Source organism: Helianthus annuus, chromosome 16 (genome assembly GCF_002127325.2).
Source record: "Helianthus annuus cultivar XRQ/B chromosome 16, HanXRQr2.0-SUNRISE, whole genome shotgun sequence".
NCBI lineage: Eukaryota > Viridiplantae > Streptophyta > Magnoliopsida > Asterales > Asteraceae > Helianthus > Helianthus annuus.
In genome coordinates, this window is record NC_035448.2 from 16,478,638 (window position 1) to 16,502,651 (window position 24,014).

The 24,014-nt window shown below is 39.6% G+C and overlaps 1 protein-coding gene across 1 annotated transcript; it reads left to right on the forward strand.

Moving 5' to 3' along the window:
* The first annotated feature begins 7,286 nt into the window (after positions 1-7,286).
* LOC110917785 lies at positions 7,287-9,175 on the forward strand. Its single transcript, XM_022162233.2, has 2 exons — positions 7,287-7,784; positions 7,997-9,175. Exons 1-2 carry the CDS (start codon positions 7,338-7,340, stop codon positions 9,068-9,070), a joined length of 1,521 nt encoding a protein of 506 aa, XP_022017925.1. The 5' UTR covers positions 7,287-7,337; the 3' UTR covers positions 9,071-9,175.
* Positions 9,176-24,014: the final 14,839 nt, after the last annotated feature.

Here is a 24,014-nt window from a genome sequence, read left to right on the forward strand (position 1 = left end):
AACATAGACCATATTTGGTTAATTTGCTACTCACTTTATTTAGGATTTGAATATAACTTATCCTAATTACAAATAATATTGTTAGTGGCATAAAAGCCTAGTCACAAGGACGTTTCATACTATAAGCCAGGATTTCAGAGAATCAAGGCATGAAGGTTTGAACCAGAGTTCTTTTACCCTTTGCTGACAGGGAGTCATAGACTACAACTGTATGTTGTCTTAGATGACAATAAGTATGGCCCGTAGGCGCCACACTACTAACGGATGATTTAACCCATGATTTATAAATCATTAACTTAGGTTTTGGAATCCTCTAAAGGATTCTTATATAAGAATGACGCGTGTGATTTTAACGAATCACATCTGTCAAGAATGTTAACACGTTTACAGAGGTTAACAGGAATCTGAATCTTCTACTCAGCTCTCACCATCTTGGCCGGGTCTTATAATGACACCAGGCTAGGTCTCACCATTAAGATTCTTTATTTAGGTAGACTTATTTAAAAGGAATGATTTTTAATTTATTTCATATAATAATGTATATAATGACAAAATGAAACTTATAAGCTTAACATTCCATTAATCATAATAATGATTTCACACTGCCCTAAACGGGACTTTCAAAAGACAAATACCTACGCAGAGGTTTACATAAAATAAGTCCGCGCAGGGACCAAATACAAGGATAGATGTCCGCACAGGGACAAAAAGATAAGTCCACGCAGGGACTGAAAGGCAATTGTCCACGCAGGGACTAAACATAATAAATGTCCACACAGGGACTAAAACAAACAGATGTCCACACAGGGACTTGATCGAAATAAGAACTATAATAGAACATATAAAGACTAATGATCTCGTTTCTTCTTCCCTTTTAGCAGGTTTGCAAGGCCTTTAAGGAATCCACGATTGTTCTTACGTTCTTGCTCAAAGTCTCGTTCCACACGATTCAAACGGTGGAGGATTTCTTCCTGTTCTGGTGGGGAAAACCGTAGCTGCTGCGTTACTTGCTGAGCCGGAGTTCTAGTAGGTGCTGGACACCCATGAGCTGCGTATCCTAATCCCCAAGGATCCCCATAAGGTCTGTCGGGATGGAGGGCGTTGTAATTGGCCGCTACCACGTATGGGTCGGCATCCACATAATTATAGTTGTAGTGCGTGTGAGTCGGCTGCTCAAACGGGTTGTACGCGGTGGAACCGGCGTACGCAGGTATCGGGTTATCATACCCAAATGGTGGTGGAGGTGGTGCAACTGGTGCAGAATTAACCTCTGCAGGGTGGCTCGAAGGTTCACCCAATTGTGGTTCTTCAGGCAATGGCGGAAAGTGACTGGCACTCGAGTGGCGAGGGGTGCTGAAGTGAAATTCCCCTCCTCGGGTGGACATCCGCGCTCCTGATCTCCTACGCCTTGGCGGATCAGGAGGTGCTTGTTGAACTGGTGGTGGTGGGGGCGGTGGCGTAACTGCCACGAAACGCGAATCCTCTGAAGGATCCTGCTGCTGTTGCTGCTGGTGAGGTGATGAATGGTGAGAGGGTGTAAAGTACCACTCGCACTGGTTAAACCTCGCATGGTAACTGTCGGGACCCTGATAGGGTGTTCCATGAAAGGATGACCCATCAGAGATCTCGTTAGGATGGTTGGGAGTACCTCTAGCGGGTTCGATGGGATCCATGTCCTCGTCCATATCTACCGCATTATCTTCGGAGAAATGGTCTTCAGGTCCTAAAGGGTTATAACCTATCGGTTCTTGGACATAATCAGCCGGGTTGAACTAGCCTTGGAAGAAAGGAGTAGGATCGCCATAGGAACGGTGCGAAACAGTTCGCTGGAGAGGTATAAACGAAGGTTGAGGGTTACTGGGCTCGTTCTCCGAATTTGGTCCAAAAGAGTGACGGTATGAAGGTTTCGAACTGTGTGAGGTAGACCGTCTTGCAGGCTCAAAGAGGTTTCTTCTACGTCTCTGAGGTTCTTCGCTCCTCGTGCTGGAAGGAGCCCGCATGTTTGAAGGACCGGCCTCGTGATCATTGTGAGTAGTGATCGGCCCTTTGCCTCTTCCTCCTCTTCTAATTGCTGGTGGCATATTTCCTGCTTAACAAGCTTTAAATAACCATAAACAATAAAAGACAAACTGGAATAAAAATTCGAATTTGTCCTATGTTCTTGTCTAGACTCAAGTATGTGCAATTGTGTTATTGAGATTAAACACATAAGGATAGTGTTTAATTCACTCAACGTTGGCTCTGATACCAACTTGTCACACCCTGATTTCCACGTGTTTCACCGGTGGGCCTGGTGGGGGATTACCGTGACGTAGTTGGCAACAATATAGTCAAACCACACAATATTTAAATGCACAGCAGAAGCATAAAGATAGATTATATTTCAACCATCGATTGTAATATCCAAGTATCACGAATAGTCGAAATAAATCCACAGGAGATCAAAAATAAGAATATAAATATTGTTCAACAGATATGGCATCCCAAGCTTGCGAGACTTTAACGATGCTAAGGAGTGGCCAGCCTATTTCGTACAGAACCTACATTTAATCTTTTTGAGGAAAATACGTCAACTTACACTGGTAAATACATTCAACCGACACTTTTGTAAAAAATGTTTAATAAAATTGATTTGAATGCACAAGGCACAAACTCTTTATAACTTGGGATAATTTATCAATTAAATCTTGTAAAAGAATTACATGTTCACTATGCGTTCGGTCGCCCGGGTCGTGCCGGGTTTAAGGTTAATAGACACGCCACAAAGCATAAAGCCGTGGCGGGAAAACCAACGGTTATACCTTTAATTAATATAGACACATTGCCGAGTGTACGCCTACACCCGCGTGTCGAGGTCGTGGCCATTTCGTAAAATGATGCCAAGGATATCTGGGACATGGTCATTAAGCTCCCAAAGGCTTAAAGCCAGCAAAACCAATTTTTAAACGGGTCACATTGATAATACCCAGCTACTAATGAGTTGGGGTCAATTGCCCGACCAAGCGGTATTTTAAATACCGTAACCCAAGCCCGTATAACGGAAAATAAGTTAAAAGTATTTACCTGAGCAAGTAATAACCTCAATCAAACAAATGCAAGTATCTTTTACTGGTCTCCTATTCTGGAACGAAGGTTTATAACAACCTATTAGAATCCTAACGGGTCTTTAATTTAGCCTTAGCTTAGACCGGTCAGTTTCAAAGGATAATTACGGTTTAATCGAATGAAAGGCGAAAACCGGGAATGGAATGTGGTTTGGGCCCAACAAGTTTGAAGACTTGTTTCATATGGGTATAATAACCACACTCTGGAGTTTGAAGTAAAAACGATAAGGTTTGACCCGTTTCGGCTAGTTTATGTAAACTAGTTACATAAACCGAACCGTGCACGCAAAAGGCGTAACGGGGAACCGTAAGAGTCCTACATAGGTTTCCTAAGTTAACATGCCCTAAATAGGTTGTGGTATCAGTAGGATACCTTCCATTATGCCCGTAACAAGTTTAAATCCAATATACGCCCCGTAGGGGTATTTTGGTCATTTAAAAGGTTATAAAAGAGGTTTTCCGATTTCTACAGGTAATCTGAGTTTCCCGAACAGTTTATAAAGTCCAAAATACTTTATTTATTATTTAAAATCAGTAGCTACTGGAATCGGGTCAAAATACCATGTAGAACTCAAGTTATGTCCGAAAAGGGTATATTCGGTATTTACCGAATCGATGCCATAACCACAGGTTATGAGCAGGTTAAAAATAATTAAAAATCTTTAAAAATCTCAAAATATTATTTTACATCAGTGTATAAAAGGGTTGGTGTCGAAATTTGGGTTTAGATGGGTTTTATGCTAATTGTGCCGTTTAATTACTAAAGTTTCCGTAATTGCGCTATTTAGCATAACTCCTATTCTAGACCTCGGATTGACGTGAAATTTTAGGGACATGCTTAGGAATCAGTAACTAAGGTTATTGTCCTTTCACATGTCCAAAATTTTCATCTTATAGTGAAAAGGGCGTTATGGTCAACTTTTAGGCGTTTAACGGAAATGTGTTAAAAGACTCGGACAACAACGAACCGGTCACAGAGGGCTAATGCGGCCCGCCTGAGACCAATTTTTCAAGATTTTCAAATCTTTTGTAATTATTGCCCTGGCCTTTCGGTTTCGAAGGGGTAACTTTGCGTTTTGGGCCTCGTTTATTTACGAATAAGGGCCTCGGAACTTTTACCCAACTTATTAACCCTTGGTTAATTTATTAATACCCGAAAAGTCTTAACTTTCAAAGTTTGACGCTTTTAACCCTTCGCATACGAATTTGATCATAACTTGCTCGTTTTAAAACGGAACTTCGCGAAATTTATATCGCACATTCTAGTGAGCGTAATTTACTGTTACAAAGTCTCGGGTTTGTCAAAGGGTCACTCAGAGGTATAAGTTAAACATGTTGACATATTTAACCCCTGTAGTTTGTAATCTCTCACTTTCTCTCGCATTTCATTCCGTACGATCGATGATTTATTCGTTTGAAGGTACGAGCATCACTTAGGGTTACTGTACAGTATATTTATCCCTCGTTGACATTTTTAACCCTCGAATTTATATACTTTCAATGTTCGTCAACCTTAGTCCTTTAATTGGTATTTAATAGCACGTGTAAACTTATGACACGTGTCAATACATTATTGGACGAAAAATTTCGAGGTGTTACAGATTACTACCCTGTTGGTGCATTCATCTGTTGTCTTCGTCTTATATCGAGTCTCAGTTTATTATATTTGAACATGAAAGTTTGAAAGGGTTTAGTTTGAAAGGGTTTAGTTTGAAGGGGGTTTAGTTTGAAATGTCTCATGTCCGTTTGAAACACTTTCAAACTAAAGGGTCACTTTCAAACTAAAGGGTCCCTTCTATAAATAGGTTTCAAACTTTCACCATTTGTAACTTTCCGGCTAGAGCAACGAAGTGCTGCCGAAGTGTTGACAGGCTGTAAAACGTTCTCAAATCAATAATACAACAGTTTATTGTGTGAATCTAGCTGAATTGAGCTCTACACGTCTGTTTCCGCCATTCGTTTAGAGATAAACTCTTCTGATCGACTCGTTCGGGTCTGAAATCGATCCTACATACCCTCTTCATCGGCCTATTTATTATCTTCACCTGCATCACTAAGATCAAAGTCCACTGCAGCCCTAAACTCATCCATATCTACATCATACTCGAGCACTATGTGATCGTCATCAACCAAGTAATCAGAATCTTCATCATCACTATTCTTATCACTCCCCTCAACACTGCCACTGTCCTCATCACCAGAACTGTCTTTGTCACTATCCTCACTATCCTTATCACTATCATCACTCAAATCAACCTACTAAGGTTCACTACCCTCTTTAGTATTCACATCTTTAGGAAATGTTTGTATATGTTGAACATAAACTTCAATAGTTCTAGTAGTTTCAGCATATTTAATCAGCTTTAACACATCAGAATCAGTACCCAAAGATCTTAAACCTGATTCTAGCATCCCCCCGGGTTCCCTAAAGTTGTATATCACTACATCTTCCTCTGAATAACCTAATTCTTGCATCATATCATTGACTATAATAATAGAAAACAGATCGGGATTCACCTTGTCAATGTAGTCAACTTTACCCCCTTTGTAATGAAACTCTGGTACATCATCAAATTCACCACCATGGTGAAATTCCAAGGTGAAGTAGCTTGGAAATTTGGCTGAAACAAAAAGAAAAAAACGATTGATTTATCAAGCAAACCCTAGGTTACAAGCAATTCTCAGAAGATGATGGTGGATAGAACATACCATACGTAATGTCGGGATTGAAATTTACGTCTTCACCTCTGATAACCAATTATCTGGCTCCAAATCACTAGACGATTGGGCCATTGATGATTCTTCAACGATCCGTTCTTATTCTTCAGCGATTCGTTCTTGTTCTTCAGCGATTTAGGGTTTCTTATCTCTGATGAAATGGGTTTTAAGAAGTAGGTGAGTTATAAAGTTTGATAAATAATATCTAAAAGATAATTTCAAAAATACCCTATAATAAGGTATAAACTATCTTGGTTAGGTTAAAAATAACCCATAATAAGATATAAAGTAACTTGGTTAGGTATTTTGATGAAAATAGCAAAAAGTTACAAACATGGGAGGCAAAATGGTACAAAACCTTCATTTTGGATGAAAATGGCAAATGTGTCCAAATCCCAAGACGAAAATGACAATTAACTCTATAAGATATTTCCCCTTGTTTAGTTGTCATCTTTAGTTGTATTAATAATGTAATCATTTTGTATTTAAACAATGAACTTTTTTAATTCACACGTTTTCCTTTTTGTATTAAAAAAACATCATGTGATTAATGGTCTATACTTTTTAATCAGCTTAGTGTGTCAAAATGCCTTTTTATAATTCGAATTAAATAATAAGTATATCCTTTTCCCATTGTTTCCACGATGCCCCAAATCTTCGGATAATGTTGTTCGATTTGGTCGTCCCTGGCACCTACCAACATTATTTAGTTTTTAATGGTTTTTATACAAATTTAATTTAAACTAGTTAAGTTTTTCCAGACTTGTTTAGGCTTTCCCATTGTCCTGTCCAATGTTTAAAAACCGGTTTTTAAATCTTACTGTGTTTGACGTAGAAATGATTCAACTGGTTAAACAAGATTGTAATGGACGATACTGGGTTGACTAATTAGCCATATAAATCCATAAAATACATTTCAACTCAAGAAATAATTCAAAACTACATGATTTCATAAAAAAAAAAACATTCCTAAAGTTAAACCATTATAAAAAATAACCCAATGATCGATGTGGATTGTGGATGAAGTTTGATCGATGTGAATTGTGAGCGTTAGGTTTTATTAAAAAGGTAAATCATCATCTTTTTGGGCCCATATAAAAAATTAAAAGTCCAAATTTTAGCTTTTGCCCGGTATCGATACACAGGTTTAAACCAATATTATCTAATTTACCAGCGGTACAACTTTTTTGATGTTCCCTTAGTTTACTGGTATGATTCATACCGGGCAAGTTTCTAGCAACCGGTTTAAACCAGTTTTTAAAACCTTGCTTCTATCCATTAGCTAGGTTCCAATATATTCCATTTGGTAGGTCATGTTAATATTGTACCCTAATAAACTATAATTTAAAAGATCATCATGATATCAAAATGACTATAAAAAGTAAATTACTATTTAATAGATTTACCAAGTCATCATGGAATAAATATAGTGCCAATTCCCTTGCCCTTGTCTATATAGGCCTTCATTTGAAACACAAAACTTAGCCTCTAAAACCAAATATATTCACGTTAACAATGGAAAACAGCAAGTGGTTAGCTACAGTGGCTAGCATATGGATACAGTGCACCTCCGGTGCCACGTACACCTTCGGAATATATTCATCCGCCCTCAAATCTAGTCAGGGTTATGATCAATCCACTCTAGACACCGTATCCGTCTTCAAGGACATCGGCGCCAATATAGGAATTTTATCCGGTCTACTCTACAGTGTTGTAACCTCATCATCTCGTTTCGGGTCTGGACTTTGGCTAGTCTACTTGGTAGGAGCGGTTCAACTCTTTGCAGGTTACTTCCTAATGTGGTTGTCTGTGACCGGAGTCATTGACAGGCCCCAGGTGTGGCTCATGTGCCTCTTCATGTTCATGGCAGCACACGCTCAGACTTTCTTCAACACTGCTAATGTCATTGTTGCCGTTCGTAACTTTCCAGATTACAGTGGAACCAGCATTGGTATTATGAAGGTAATTCTTTCAATGTTGCATAATCACTTTTTCCAGTGTTGTTTACTAGATATAGATTAGAGTATCTCAATTGATAGTTTGACACATTTCAAATAAAAATAACATAATATAATTATCTTTTATGTAATACAAGTAAGTATAATACAATTTTACTGACAAATATTACGTTATGTGTTCTTAGTATAGTGAACATTTTGTTCTTAAAATAACAGGGTTTTTTGGGACTGAGTGGAGCAATATTGATTCAAATATACCACACGTTATTTGACGGCAAACCAACCACCTACTTACTCATACTTGCTGTGTTTCCAACACTTGTATCTCTCGCAGTCATGCCTTTCATTCATGCAAACTCTTCAAACACGAACAATGACAAACCTCACTTGAATCGCTTTTCGTTGATAGCGCTCATTATCGCCGCATATCTAATGATTATAATAATCTTTCAAAACATCTTCACATTCCCAACATGGGCTCATATTCTTACAACAACTATTCTTGTGATTATGGCATTGTCACCTCTTCAAGTAGCCTTCACAGCTCAAAGAAGCGAACAACGATCACCATCCCCTGTCATGGCCCCATTGATCACGACTTTAGAGGATCAAAATGAAGTTGAAATGAATCTGTTACAGGCAATGAGCACAATCAACTTTTGGTTGTTGTTTCTAGCCATGGTTTGTATAATGGGGTCAGCTTTAGCAACAATCAACAACATAACGCAAATAGGCGAGTCTTTTGACTACTCAACAGTTGAGATCAACGCGATGGTTTCTCTATGGAGCATATGGAACTTTCTTGGTCGGTTTGGTGGTGGATATGTGTCTGATTGGTTTTTGCATAGATACGGCTGGGGGAGGCCGTTATTTATCTGCCTTACACAACTAGTGATGGTCGCAAGCTATTTAATCATTGGTTTAAGTGGGAATTTGTACATTGGTTTAGTGATTGCCGGTGTTTGCTACGGATCACAATGGTCTCTAATGCCTGCAATCACTTCGGAAATATTTGGGGTGAAACATATGGGGACTATTTTCAACACTATTGCTGCGGCCAACCCTATGGGTTCGTATATATTTTCTGTGCAAGTGATTGGCAAAATATATGATAAGGAAGCACACGCAACAGGGGGGTTGTGCCACGGGCTTCATTGCTTTATGCTTTCATATCTAATATTTGCTTGGGTTTGTGCTTTCGGGGTCCTTTTTTCCTTCATCTTGTTTCTTCGGACAAGAGGGTTTTATGCTTCGATTTTGCAGAGACGATTGAAGCAACTACATGCGTAGTGAAATATATTCTTTTGACTAATTTTGGAGTATATATGATAAGTATGGGTTTACGTTTCTGTTTCTGTTAAGAGTTCTATAACGAGATAAGATGTATTCAATTTATAAGGGTTTTTTTTTTTTTTTTTTTTTTTTTTTTTGAACAATAAAGACAGAACTTTTATTCACCCAAATGTCTACAAGCAAGGCGCTAATAGACATAGAAGATACATCAAGGATACGTCCAGAAAATAAAATCAAAATACAACATTCATTAAGTAAATCGGATAATTTTAGACCGTTTTCTAGCTATCCAGGAATGTGAACGCACACCATAAGTTACGTGTGTAAGAGATATGTATATTTAAAGTGAAGTATTTGAAATGGTGGGTCATGGAAGTTGGAACAGAAACTTCATCACAATGCAACTTTTCACTTTTTATGTTATTGAAATCTTTGACTTTCATATCTTGGCCTATATAATAGAGGTTTCAGTCGATTTTCCTAGAACGATTTTAAACGATAGAAGCTTGACTCTCTTATGTTTCTATCTTCATCGTGCGAGAGATGAACCGGGAAAACAAAGGTGTGAAATTGAGAAATTTGTAGAAAACATATTAAAGACGTTTTTACACTTACATGGTTAGCGTTTATTTTCTTTTCATTTTATGTTCTTGTATGAATCTATAATCTAAAGCATAGATATGATGGATATGTTATGCGTAATGGGATCAGGAGAAAACGTCCTAAAGTGTGAGAACGCATCCTGATGGAACACGTGGCGCGGGTTACAATCAGGGTGCAAGGGGCTTTTTTTGTCTTTTTAATTTTCTTTTTTCCCAATTTCGTGTGTCACATGCTGCTTCATTTTTGGCGTCTAAGATTATTTTGACGTTAATTAGATTCATTAACTACATGGCATTTTACTGTTTTTTTGGATCTGTCTCGTTGAATTAATTGTTTTTGTGTCACATAGATATTTTTTTTGGCGTTATGGCGTTTCCCAGGTCAATTTTTTGGCGTTCGTGGCGTTGTTAGTAATTCATTACCATTCATTAATATTTCATAAGATTACAATAAGGCCAAATCAAAACAAACTAATAGTCTTCTGTGTATCGGATTACATCAGAGATGTACTCATCGCTTTGTTCATCACTTTCTTCAGATTCATCATCATCATATTGTGCATTGATGTATAACGCCATCATCTCGTCTCTTCTTTGCTGCAACCTATACTTAATTATCATTACAACCCTGGATCTTGCATCGTTTGAAGGTGCTAAATTACAGAGTTGTTCAAAGAGATGTAGCCTCTCTGTCTTCAACATTTCCTCCATCGGCAACGAATATTCCACCCCGTGTCCATAAGTCACTTCAACCGTTCCTGCTTCTTCATGCACCACCCAACTGCTAACTGTTGGTAGAGGAGCATCGTCAATATCATCATCATCATCATCATTTTCTGCTGGAAATTTTCTCTCCAATCTTCTTATTACCGTTCGGGTTGTTTCACAATCGTTGGCCATTGAAACCCCAAGGACCAGAATATCCATCTGAACCCCTTCATCCATACTAAGTATGGCTTTAATGCTTTAATTGTCTTGACCTTCACCCTTCTCCTATCAGAGAACTTTAGGATGAAACGTCTCTCGGACCTTTCAAACCTCCTTGCAATAACCTTGGCCATTTTTTTAAGTTTTATGGCGTTTTGGACAATATGTGGCGTTTTAGATAATGTGTAGAGTTTGTGTTTACATGTTCTACTTTTATAATGACTTTTTTTCTTGCGCATGTAGGATGCAGTCTATAAAGTGACAGGTAATTATAGCGTTTTGAAAGGATAAATAAATTCAACAGGTAATTATGGCGTTTTGAAAAGATAAATAAATTCAATTTCCCATGCAGTGGCTTTTAATATAATAAATGTTAATAATAAAGTTTCCGTCACTTCAGTTTACTGTTTTTGTAGTTATTGTTTGTTCAGCTTCATCTGTTTTATCGTTCCAGTTTACTGTTTGTAGTTACCTTTTCGAGATTTTGGCGTTTTGTATTTTTAATGGGGTTTAGATAAAGATGACACTTTGTTCTATTCTCTAGTACCTTGTTTTATACTCCAAAGTATTTTTATTATAGTTTGGGAGTTTTGGGCGTTTTATGACATGATGACGTTTCACAAGCATTTGTCTGTGTGGCGTTTTATTATATTTTTTAGAGAAATAATGTATTTGTTCTTAACTGAAAATCACATAACAAACAACAGAAAATTAAAATTAAAAAAAAATAGAAACAATTCATCTTCCAAATTTTCACTGTCACTAGTCTCTTTCTTCTTGAAACATTTTCACTGACGTTTTGACTTTGGTATTATTCATTTGTTTTTTTGTTGTTGAAGTAGCTTTTTTGTGGTCGTTTGTAAGCACAAAATGACATGGGTTTTTTGTTTGAAGTTCATCTTTATCTTCATCCCACTCTTCAGTGTCATCCGTGTCTTCATGCCATTCTAATATTCATCAAGAACAAAGTACAGAAAAGTGACATAAGTCTGTCATCAGTCTCTTTTTCTTGAAGATTTGTTCATCTCATGCAGCAAAATGTTATTGAGTTACACCCCTCAGCTAACAATCCATTCGGCCAAACTTCGCGTAGAACGATATTGAATATCCAAGAAACGATGTTTGCCATTTTTTATTTTTTAACTTTTTGGCATTTTACTGAGAAAATAGTGTATCTCAAAGAAACGTCGATTTGGAATCTTTGATATTTGAGTTTTTTGGCGTTCCTAAAATTAATGGTATATAGTAAAATATGGCGTTTTGGGTTTGGTGTGGTTAATGGAAGGTCTGAGATGTTGTTTATATAGTATGTTTAGGCGCGTATTTTAGGCGGGATTTTATTATAATAAATGCTAGTAATTAAGTTCCGTCGTTTCAGTTACTGTTTGTTCAGCTTTATCGTTTAAAAACAAAGTTTGGCGTTTTATATTTAATGGGCGTTTAGATTAGGATGATGCGTGCTTTGTATTTTAAGCCGGGGAATTTAATGGCGTTTTATTCATGAGTTTGGCCTTTTGTGTAGAGAAGTCAAAAGACCTTTTTACCCTTAATGAAGCGCGTCCAGGTAATAAAATTGGTGTTATTTACGAAAACGCCACTGCCCACTGGGCCAATCTAGTCAATAGATTGTTTTGATCCGACGATCCAAAAGCGTTCTCACTGTTCTCACACTTTTCACCATTTTCCCTGAATCCTGACCCTATGTTATGCTTGTGACCATACTTGTTGTAATCAGTTTCCACATATAAGATGGTTTATGATATTCTTACACTTTAATCGCGAACTTTGTATGCTACTGGTAATTGGAAAAATTATTTTATCCACCATTATGTTAGTAATAATAGAAGCTAACGAATTATCAACACAATAGTTATATTATATTATATTATATTATATGCAGTAAGGGGAGAGCAAATTCCACCTGACGATTCACTTGGATGGTTAAGGTAACATTTTGCGAATGCTTCTATGAATCAGGTCAATTTTGAATTTGGATTTGAATTTGTTAGCATGAAGTCTCTTTCGTATGGCTTTCGGGGTGTTGATTTGTTGGTAGTTTCACTACCTAACTCATTATATACACATCTAATGTGGTTTCTAGTTATCATGAACTAAAATCTGTCACACCCCAACTGATGGCGGATTCATCGGGCGTGGCACTAGGCAAATCAGATTGCTCAAGAGAATCCATAACAACTATATTGCGATAATATTTATTACATTCGTTATCACATACTAACAAATAATATAATCACATAAGTCATCACAGATTTCTTGTCCTCTCGAACAATATAAATCCGACAACCTAGATTTTAGTGGAGTTTCTAGACTTCCTAGCTTGTTTGATGTAGATAGCGACCTAACCTGCAACATACGTTAAAACAACGTCAATACAAAAGTATTGGCGAGTATACAAGTTTTGTTGTAGTAGCGTAAAAGTAGTGAAAAGTGTTGCGAATTAACAAATACATAAACGGGATACCTTGACATACATGCAAAAAGACAAATACTACCAGCTAAGTCACTCGAGCTTCGATTTGCGATTGCTATTCATCCTAACTAGACCCCGTCGGGTGCTATAGTACTATACTAGTTAAGGCGGGACCTCGCGAGTATAAGTCCTAACGCATATGTAACTAGCATCACGTATAAATATGCATAACAGTCATTCGCAAGTGATAAATAGTTTGATTGAATAATTCGTTTGATAAGTTCGATTTATTAGGAACGTATGTTACACCCAAAAATGCGATTAAAAAGGGTTCGAGTATACTCACAGTGCGTATTTAGCGGGAACCCAACTTGATTGGGTTAATTTAGAGTGCGCCTGATTTAGCATGAACACGGAATGGTAGCGTAAGCGAGGTGCGGTGAAAATTTGAATAATAGGGCTAGTGGTAATCTGATCGGATGGCTATCCGGTCGGATGAGCTGGTTCGGTTGTCATGTTGACCGGTCGGTTGGCATGTTATCCGATCGGTTGACATGTTATCTGATCGGCTGGTTTGAAGTTGATTTGCCGTTCAATCGGACAGCAGTCCGATTGGACGGCAACTCGTTCAAATTTTCTGATTATGTCACACTCAATTGTTCCTGGAAAGGATACTGGTGAATTGAATGAGACGATGTGTTGTCGTGTTAAACTACTGAAACCACCCCGTTCCATCAGATCTAGCCACCCTTGACGGTTTTTCCATGTCTAACCCGGAATCACACATTACCTTGATTAGATACATAATATTCTAACTGAGATTGTTATAAAAACATGTGGGAATCACTCAGATCTGAGTTGTTCATGGTAAAATGAGGTCATACTTTGAAGTTCATATGAACTCTTGATGACATCATCTTTGAACACCTCAAATCAGTAGGTTTCACGATTGAAAGTTGAGTTTTAAAAGACAGAAAGGTGTAGAATCGAGTGTAGATCATAAAAGTACAAAGTTTAGGTTGAGAACTTACAAGAATTGTGAGAAAACGAGCGAAAATGGTGAAGCAGCGTCTGGCCGAACGAGAGCAGTCACCTCAACTGTTGTTGAGGTGATCAATGAGGTATTTATAGGCAAAGGGGGAAGGAAGAAGGGGGTTTGGGTCATCCGATCGGACAGGGCCATCCGATCGGGCAGGGCCATGCGATCGGACAGGTCCATCCGATCGGACAGGACCATCCGTTCGGACAGGGCCTTCCGTCGGACTAGGCTTTATCGTTCCGACTGAGCGTTGCGATGATTTTTGTTACACCGTTTCGTATAGTTATATATGTATTTATTATATATTTAATTATTTATAAGGGGCTGTATGTTCGTATTCATATTATATATTTAATTATCCAAAGTTGCGATAAATTAACCGGGTCTTGTTTCGAGTATACGATCATCTTGCGACGCTTCACGGTAATTGAGGAGGGTAGAATAGGTCCTCTCTCAATGTCATCGTGAACGTTAAATGTATTTTAAGTAATGAGTTGCACTTCGACACACCACGGCTTATCAAGGAGGGTAGAATTGGTCCTCACTCGACATCTTCGTGGTTGTCAGCAAGTACAATGTGATGTGATAGCGATAAAGTATGCGAAATATGCGAAAATACAGTGATTTAGCGATATATGCGATATAGGTACATTATGATCCGAATCTCTGGTGCTAGGCGTAACGAGTATAACGAGTAGTAACAATGCACGAATGTGCGGGTTGTTACAGTCTCCGCTGCTTTAGGAAATTTCGTCCCGAAATTAATCCACAAAAAGGGTCGCGAGAGTCGATGCGAGCGAGTAAGCGATGAAAGTGACGAGATAGCGAGCGATCGATAGGGAATTAACGCGCGAGAGCCTTGCGAAGACTAAGCGAGAGCGACGGGTTAAAGCAGTTTGTATGATTAAGGGTGGTAACACACACAAGAATGCGATTCCAAGGCGTTTTGAATTTTCGAAAAATGGATTAATTTGGAAAAACTTGTTCATGAAAATCTTCTCACGGTGCGGCGTTAACTGTAGTGATGTTCACACCAGCACGATGAGAAGGGTTTGTTAGATTACTAAAAGATTTAAAGTGATCAAAGCTTGTTTTACGAAATCTTATCGCCACACGGCGCTGACTTGAGTCGATTGTCACACCAGTGTCACAAGAAAATCTCGTTTTGTACAAAGGTTTTGATTAGTTTTTAGAAAAAAGTTTGTTAAGAAAAGATCAGTTTTAAAATTTGTGGAAACAAAGCCTTTTAATTATACCAAAAATTTTAATTTAAGGTCGGCCCCGCACGGCACTTTCCCACGAAAGTTCTACAATATGGCTAAAACACTTATATATAGGAAGTACCAGCAGCGTATCCACCATGTTTTACTCATATGGCTTCCGTCTCGTGAGGCGGTGTCATATGTGTTGTTAGGGGAGGATTTTCTAATGACCCGTGATCCTTACTTGTTATCCTAATAATGATCCTTACTTCTGTGACAGATAGTGATCCTTAGAAGAGCTTCAGGATCAGGATCATGGATCACCTTAAGGATCCTCATACTAACGATTGTTTGTTTGTATTTCGTATTGTTTTGCAGGAGTAACAAGCTTGACTTGGTCTTGGCAACGTTACTATGGAATATTCCATGGTTATTTCGCACACGTTTGACTGGAAATGGACGTTGTGGAGAACGTGGGAGCATGGCACAAAAGTCGGATAGTTTGTTAGCATAGTTAACTTCTATTTTTAAAGGGGTAACGAGCTAGTAATTAGAACACTTAGCCATTTTCAGCTACACACACTCTCGTACAACTGCACTCTTGAAGCATTCGGCAAAACACTTAACAGTTTTCACACACTTTAACACACTTCACCATGGTGATCCTTGTACCTGGCTCGTTACTATTCGAAGTTGTAAACATTTATTGATTAATTTGAGCTTGGTGATCGGTAGTTTCCATCACCCGAGGTTTTTTATGCCGGAGATCATTCATTGATCAAGGGCTTTTTCCTCGTATAAATCCTTGTGTCGTTTGTGCAATTTACATCGAAGTGATCCTTATCATTGTTCTTCAATTCAAGCATCATACCCCGTAACAAAGAGTTTGGTTGCATTATCCTCATCAGATTTTTGACCAAAACAGTTTGGCGCCCACCGTGGGACAATTGGTGCTTCATTCCTAAGGAGTTATTCTGTCTGTGATCATTCTGGTTCATTGCATTCAAGTACATGGCTTCATCATCAAACAATATCTCTACTGCAATGTCTGCGGTCAATTCATCTCAGGGCATTCCACCTTTGCCTCCACCACCTGCTGGATCTCAGAAAAATGCTGAGAAGAAACCAACTCCAATTTTCTCAAAACCTCCAACTTCTTCTGCTTCTTATACTCCTACTACTAGTGATATGTTTACTTTGATTTTGCAGATGAGGGAGTATATACAGCAGCAGGATAAGACCAATGAAAGGATTCTCAAAGAAATCGGAGATCTCAAGAAACAAAAGAAATCGGCAGAGGATCATTCCCCGCTGGTGCCCAGATCTTTGAATTTTGATACTCCGGTGATTACTTCTCAGCCATCAGCGGTTCCAGACGTTCAATATGTGGGTGGACCAAAAGGAGTGCATTATGGATCAACGACAGTGACTCAGGCATCAGGCTCATATTTCCAGCCAACAGGATCCTATGCTCAGCACATGGGATCCTTCACGAGTTCAGGAGGATACTCAGGAGCGCAGCAGATCCAGGGGTTCTGGCCGTTTCCAGGATCATCCCAGGTTCAAGGATCCTCCTTCGTTCCAGGATCATCCCAAGTTCAAGGATCCTCCTTTGTTCCAGGGTCATCCCAGTTTCAAGGATCCTTCCAGATGCCAGGATCCTTAAGAAGTTTGCAAACAGGAAGTTCAGATGTCCATCAGGGAGATTTTATTCTGATGCAGACCATTGCTTCTACTGGTCCTTCGATCATTCCAGAGTCTCAACAATATGGATTCACATCCGGTGTTTCTAATTTGAACCCGGTGGGAGGTAACACTCTTAATAATTCTCTTACCACTAACCATGGATTCATGCAGGTGTTAGGGCTGGATTTTTATGACATATGATCCTTACATGTGATCCTAACCAGTGATCCTTATTTCTTTGGCAGATAGTGATCCTCAGAAGAGTTCCAGGATCAGGATCACGGACCATCATAGGGATCCTCATGCTAACAGTTGTTTTCATTGGATTTAATGTTATCTTGCAGGAATGTCTAGCAGGATCCGCTCTTAGCAACGTAATCAAGGGACTCGTCTTTACAACTTTGGCATATGCTTAATCAGAGATGAACGTTGTAGAGGATATGGAAACTCAGCATGATTTAAGGGCGATAATTTAGGCTAGATTTACTTTTATTCCTAAAGGGGTAATGAGCTGATAGTTAGTCTATTTACCTAAAATAGGGCTACTCACACTTGTATATATAGCACTCTTCCACATTCGGAAGACACACAACACATTCCTCACACGCTTAGACACATTACTAAAGTGATCCTTGTACTCAGCTCGTTACCATCCGAAGTTGTAATCATTATTTGTTATATTGAAGTTTGGCGATCGGTAGTTGCCATCACCCGAGGTTTTTTATGCCGGAGATCATTCATTGATCAAGGGCTTTTTCCTCGTATAAATCCTTGTGTCACTTGCATATTTCATACTAAAGTGATCCTTCACTTTTTCATCAAACCAAGCATCATTCCCCGATTACATAGAGTTTGGTTGCATTATCCTAGTGTGATTTTTTGACCAAAACAGTTTGGCGCCCACCGTGGGGCAATTGGTGCTTCATTCATAAAAAGTTTTTCTGTTGGTGACCATTCCGGAGTATTGCATGGCTTCGTCGTTGAAGAATACTTCCACAGCGATGTCGGCAGTCAATTCATCTACTGGCATTCCACCTTTGCCTCCACCACCAGCCGGATCTCAGAAAAATGCTGAGAAGAGACCAACTACTATCTCCTCTAAACCATCATCTTCTGCTCTAACTTCTTCTGTTCCCAGTACTAGTGATATATTTACTTTGATTTTGCAGATGAGGGATCGTATGCAGCAGCAGGATGAAACTAATGACAGGATCCTCAGGGAAATCGGAGATCTCAAAAGGCAAAAGAAAACGGCAGAGGATCATTCCCCACTGATGCCCAAATCTTTAAATTTTGATACTCCAATGATTACTTCTCAGCCATCAGAGGTCCCAAACATTCAATATATGGGTGGATCAAGAGGAGTGCATTGCGGCCCAGCAACAATGACTCAGGCATCAGGATCATATTTCCAACCGGCAGGTTCCTATACTCAACATATGGGATCCTTCATGAGCTTAGGATCCTATACCTCAAATCAGTAGGTTTCACGATTGAAAGTTGAGTTTTAAAAGACAGAAAGGTGTAGAATCGAGTGTAGATCATAAAAGTACAAAGTTTAGGTTGAGAACTTACAAGAATTGTGAGAAAACGAGCGAAAATGGTGAAGCAGCGTCTGGCCGAACGAGAGCAGTCACCTCAACTGTTGTTGAGGTGACCAATGAGGTATTTATAGGCAAAGGGGGAAGGAAGAAGGGGGTTTGGGTCATCCGATCGGACAGGGCCATCCGATCGGGCAGGGCCATGCGATCGGACAGGTCCATCCGATCGGACAGGACCATCCGTTCGGACAGGGCCTTCCGTCGGACTAGGCTTTATCGTTCCGACTGAGCGTTGCGATGATTTTTGTTACACCGTTTCGTATAGTTATATATGTATTTATTATATATTTAATTATTTATAAGGGGCTGTATGTTCGTATTCATATTATATATTTAATTATCCAAAGTTGCGATAAATTAACCGGGTCTTGTTTCGAGTATACGATCATCTTGCGACGCTTCACGGTAATTGAGGAGGGTAGAATAGGTCCTCTCTCAATGTCATCGTGAACGTTAAATGTATTTTAAGTAATGAGTTGCACTTCGACACACCACGGCTTATCAAGGAGGGTAGAATTGGTCCTCACTCGACATCTTCGTGGTTGTCAGCAAGTACAATGTGATGTGATAGCGATAAAGTATGCGAAATATGCGAAAATACAGTGATTTAGCGATATATGCGATATAGGTACATTATGATCCGAATCTCTGGTGCTAGGCGTAACGAGTAAAACGAGTAGTAACAATGCACGAATGTGCGGGTTGTTACAGTCTCCGCTGCTTTAGGAAATTTCGTCCCGAAATTAATCCACAAGAAGGGTCGCGAGAGTCGATGCGAGCGAGTAAGCGATGAAAGTGACGAGATAGCGAGCGATCGATAGGGAATTAACGCGCGAGAGCCTTGCGAAGACTAAGCGAGAGCGACGGGTTAAAGCAGTTTGTATGATTAAGGGTGGTAACACACACAAGAATGCGATTCCAAGGCGTTTTGAATTTTCGAAAAATGGATTAATTTGGAAAAACTTGTTCATGAAAATCTTCTCACGGTGCGGCGTTAACTGTAGCGATGTTCACACCAGCACGATGAGAAGGGTTTGCTAGATTACTAAAAGATTTAAAGTGATCAAAGCTTGTTTTACGAAATCTTATCGCCACACGGCGCTGACTTGAGTCGATTGTCACACCAGTGTCACAAGAAAATCTCGTTTTGTACAAAGGTTTTGATTAGTTTTTAGAAAAAAGTTTGTTAAGAAAAGATCAGTTTTAAAATTTGTGGAAACAAAGCCTTTTAATTATACCAAAAATTTTAATTTAAGGTCGGCCCCGCACGGCACTTTCCCACGAAAGTTCTACAATATGGCTAAAACACTTATATATAGGAAGTACCAGCAGCGTATCCACCATGTTTTACTCATATGGCTTCCGTCTCGTGAGGCGGTGTCATATGTGTTGTTAGGGGAGGATTTTCTAATGACCCGTGATCCTTACTTGTTATCCTAATAATGATCCTTACTTCTGTGACAGATAGTGATCCTTAGAAGAGCTTCAGGATCAGGATCATGGATCACCTTAAGGATCCTCATACTAACGATTGTTTGTTTGTATTTCGTATTGTTTTGCAGGAGTAACAAGCTTGACTTGGTCTTGGCAACGTTACTATGGAATATTCCATGGGTATTTCGCACACGTTTGACTGGAAATGGACGTTGTGGAGAACGTGGGAGCATGGCACAAAAGTCGGATAGTTTGTTAGCATAGTTAACTTCTATTTTTAAAGGGGTAACGAGCTAGTAATTAGAACACTTAGCCATTTTCAGCTACACACACTCTCGTACAACTGCACTCTTGAAGCATTCGGCAAAACACTTAACAGTTTTCACACACTTTAACACACTTCACCATGGTGATCCTTGTACCTGGCTCGTTACTATTCGAAGTTGTAAACATTTATTGATTAATTTGAGCTTGGTGATCGGTAGTTTCCATCACCCGAGGTTTTTTATGCCGGAGATCATTCATTGATCAAGGGCTTTTTCCTCGTATAAATCCTTGTGTCGTTTGTGCAATTTACATCGAAGTGATCCTTATCATTGTTCTTCAATTCAAGCATCATACCCCGTAACAAAGAGTTTGGTTGCATTATCCTCATCAGATTTTTGACCAAAACAGTTTGGCGCCCACCGTGGGACAATTGGTGCTTCATTCCTAAGGAGTTATTCTGTCTGTGATCATTCTGGTTCATTGCATTCAAGTACATGGCTTCATCATCAAAAAATACCTCTACTGCAATGTCTGCGGTCAATTCATCTCAGGGCATTCCACCTTTGCCTCCACCACCTGCTGGATCTCAGAAAAATGCTGAGAAGAAACCAACTCCAATTTTCTCAAAACCTCCAACTTCTTCTGCTTCTTATACTCCTACTACTAGTGATATGTTTACTTTGATTTTGCAGATGAGGGAGTATATACAGCAGCAGGATAAGACCAATGAAAGGATTCTCAAAGAAATCGGAGATCTCAAGAAACAAAAGAAATCGGCAGAGGATCATTCCCCGCTGGTGCCCAGATCTTTGAATTTTGATACTCCGGTGATTACTTCTCAGCCATCAGCGGTTCCAGACGTTCAATATGTGGGTGGACCAAAAGGAGTGCATTATGGATCAACGACAGTGACTCAGGCATCAGGCTCATATTTCCAGCCAACAGGATCCTATGCTCAGCACATGGGATCCTTCACGAGTTCAGGAGGATACTCAGGAGCGCAGCAGATCCAGGGGTTCTGGCCGTTTCCAGGATCATCCCAGGTTCAAGGATCCTCCTTCGTTCCAGGATCATCCCAAGTTCAAGGATCCTCCTTTGTTCCAGGGTCATCCCAGTTTCAAGGATCCTTCCAGATGCCAGGATCCTTAAGAAGTTTGCAAACAGGAAGTTCAGATGTCCATCAGGGAGATTTTATTCTGATGCAGACCATTGCTTCTACTGGTCCTTCGATCATTCCAGAGTCTCAACAATATGGATTCACATCCGGTGTTTCTAATTTGAACCCGGTGGGAGGTAACACTCTTAATAATTCTCTTACCACTAACCATGGATTCATGCAGGTGTTAGGGCTGGATTTTTATGACATATGATCCTTACATGTGATCCTAACCAGTGATCCTTATTTCTTTGGCAGATAGTGATCCTCAGAAGAGTTCCAGGATCAGGATCACGGACCATCATAGGGATCCTCATGCTAACAGTTGTTTTCATTGGATTTAATGTTATCTTGCAGGAATGTCTAGCAGGATCCGCTCTTAGCAACGTAATCAAGGGACTCGTCTTTACAACTTTGGCATATGCTTAATCAGAGATGAACGTTGTAGAGGATATGGAAACTCAGCATGATTTAAGGGCGATAATTTAGGCTAGATTTACTTTTATTCCTAAAGGGGTAATGAGCTGATAGTTAGTCTATTTACCTAAAATAGGGCTACTCACACTTGTATATATAGCACTCTTCCACATTCGGAAGACACACAACACATTCCTCACACGCTTAGACACATTACTAAAGTGATCCTTGTACTCAGCTCGTTACCATCCGAAGTTGTAATCATTATTTGTTATATTGAAGTTTGGCGATCGGTAGTTGCCATCACCCGAGGTTTTTTATGCCGGAGATCATTCATTGATCAAGGGCTTTTTCCTCGTATAAATCCTTGTGTCACTTGCATATTTCATACTAAAGTGATCCTTCACTTTTTCATCAAACCAAGCATCATTCCCCGATTACATAGAGTTTGGTTGCATTATCCTAGTGTGATTTTTTGACCAAAACAGTTTGGCGCCCACCGTGGGGCAATTGGTGCTTCATTCATAAAAAGTTTTTCTGTTGGTGACCATTCCGGAGTATTGCATGGCTTCGTCGTTGAAGAATACTTCCACAGCGATGTCGGCAGTCAATTCATCTACTGGCATTCCACCTTTGCCTCCACCACCAGCCGGATCTCAGAAAAATGCTGAGAAGAGACCAACTACTATCTCCTCTAAACCATCATCTTCTGCTCTAACTTCTTCTGTTCCCAGTACTAGTGATATATTTACTTTGATTTTGCAGATGAGGGATCGTATGCAGCAGCAGGATGAAACTAATGACAGGATCCTCAGGGAAATCGGAGATCTCAAAAGGCAAAAGAAAACGGCAGAGGATCATTCCCCACTGATGCCCAAATCTTTAAATTTTGATACTCCAATGATTACTTCTCAGCCATCAGAGGTCCCAAACATTCAATATATGGGTGGATCAAGAGGAGTGCATTGCGGCCCAGCAACAATGACTCAGGCATCAGGATCATATTTCCAACCGGCAGGATCCTATACTCAACATATGGGATCCTTCATGAGCTTAGGATCCTATACCTCAAATCAGTAGGTTTCACGATTGAAAGTTGAGTTTTAAAAGACAGAAAGGTGTAGAATCGAGTGTAGATCATAAAAGTACAAAGTTTAGGTTGAGAACTTACAAGAATTGTGAGAAAACGAGCGAAAATGGTGAAGCAGCGTCTGGCCGAACGAGAGCAGTCACCTCAACTGTTGTTGAGGTGACCAATGAGGTATTTATAGGCAAAGGGGGAAGGAAGAAGGGGGTTTGGGTCATCCGATCGGACAGGGCCATCCGATCGGGCAGGGCCATGCGATCGGACAGGTCCATCCGATCGGACAGGACCATCCGTTCGGACAGGGCCTTCCGTCGGACTAGGCTTTATCGTTCCGACTGAGCGTTGCGATGATTTTTGTTACACCGTTTCGTATAGTTATATATGTATTTATTATATATTTAATTATTTATAAGGGGCTGTATGTTCGTATTCATATTATATATTTAATTATCCAAAGTTGCGATAAATTAACCGGGTCTTGTTTCGAGTATACGATCATCTTGCGACGCTTCACGGTAATTGAGGAGGGTAGAATAGGTCCTCTCTCAATGTCATCGTGAACGTTAAATGTATTTTAAGTAATGAGTTGCACTTCGACACACCACGGCTTATCAAGGAGGGTAGAATTGGTCCTCACTCGACATCTTCGTGGTTGTCAGCAAGTACAATGTGATGTGATAGCGATAAAGTATGCGAAATATGCGAAAATACAGTGATTTAGCGATATATGCGATATAGGTACATTATGATCCGAATCTCTGGTGCTAGGCGTAACGAGTATAACGAGTAGTAACAATGCACGAATGTGCGGGTTGTTACAGTCTCCGCTGCTTTAGGAAATTTCGTCCCGAAATTAATCCACAAAAAGGGTCGCGAGAGTCGATGCGAGCGAGTAAGCGATGAAAGTGACGAGATAGCGAGCGATCGATAGGGAATTAACGCGCGAGAGCCTTGCGAAGACTAAGCGAGAGCGACGGGTTAAAGCAGTTTGTATGATTAAGGGTGGTAACACACACAAGAATGCGATTCCAAGGCGTTTTGAATTTTCGAAAAATGGATTAATTTGGAAAAACTTGTTCATGAAAATCTTCT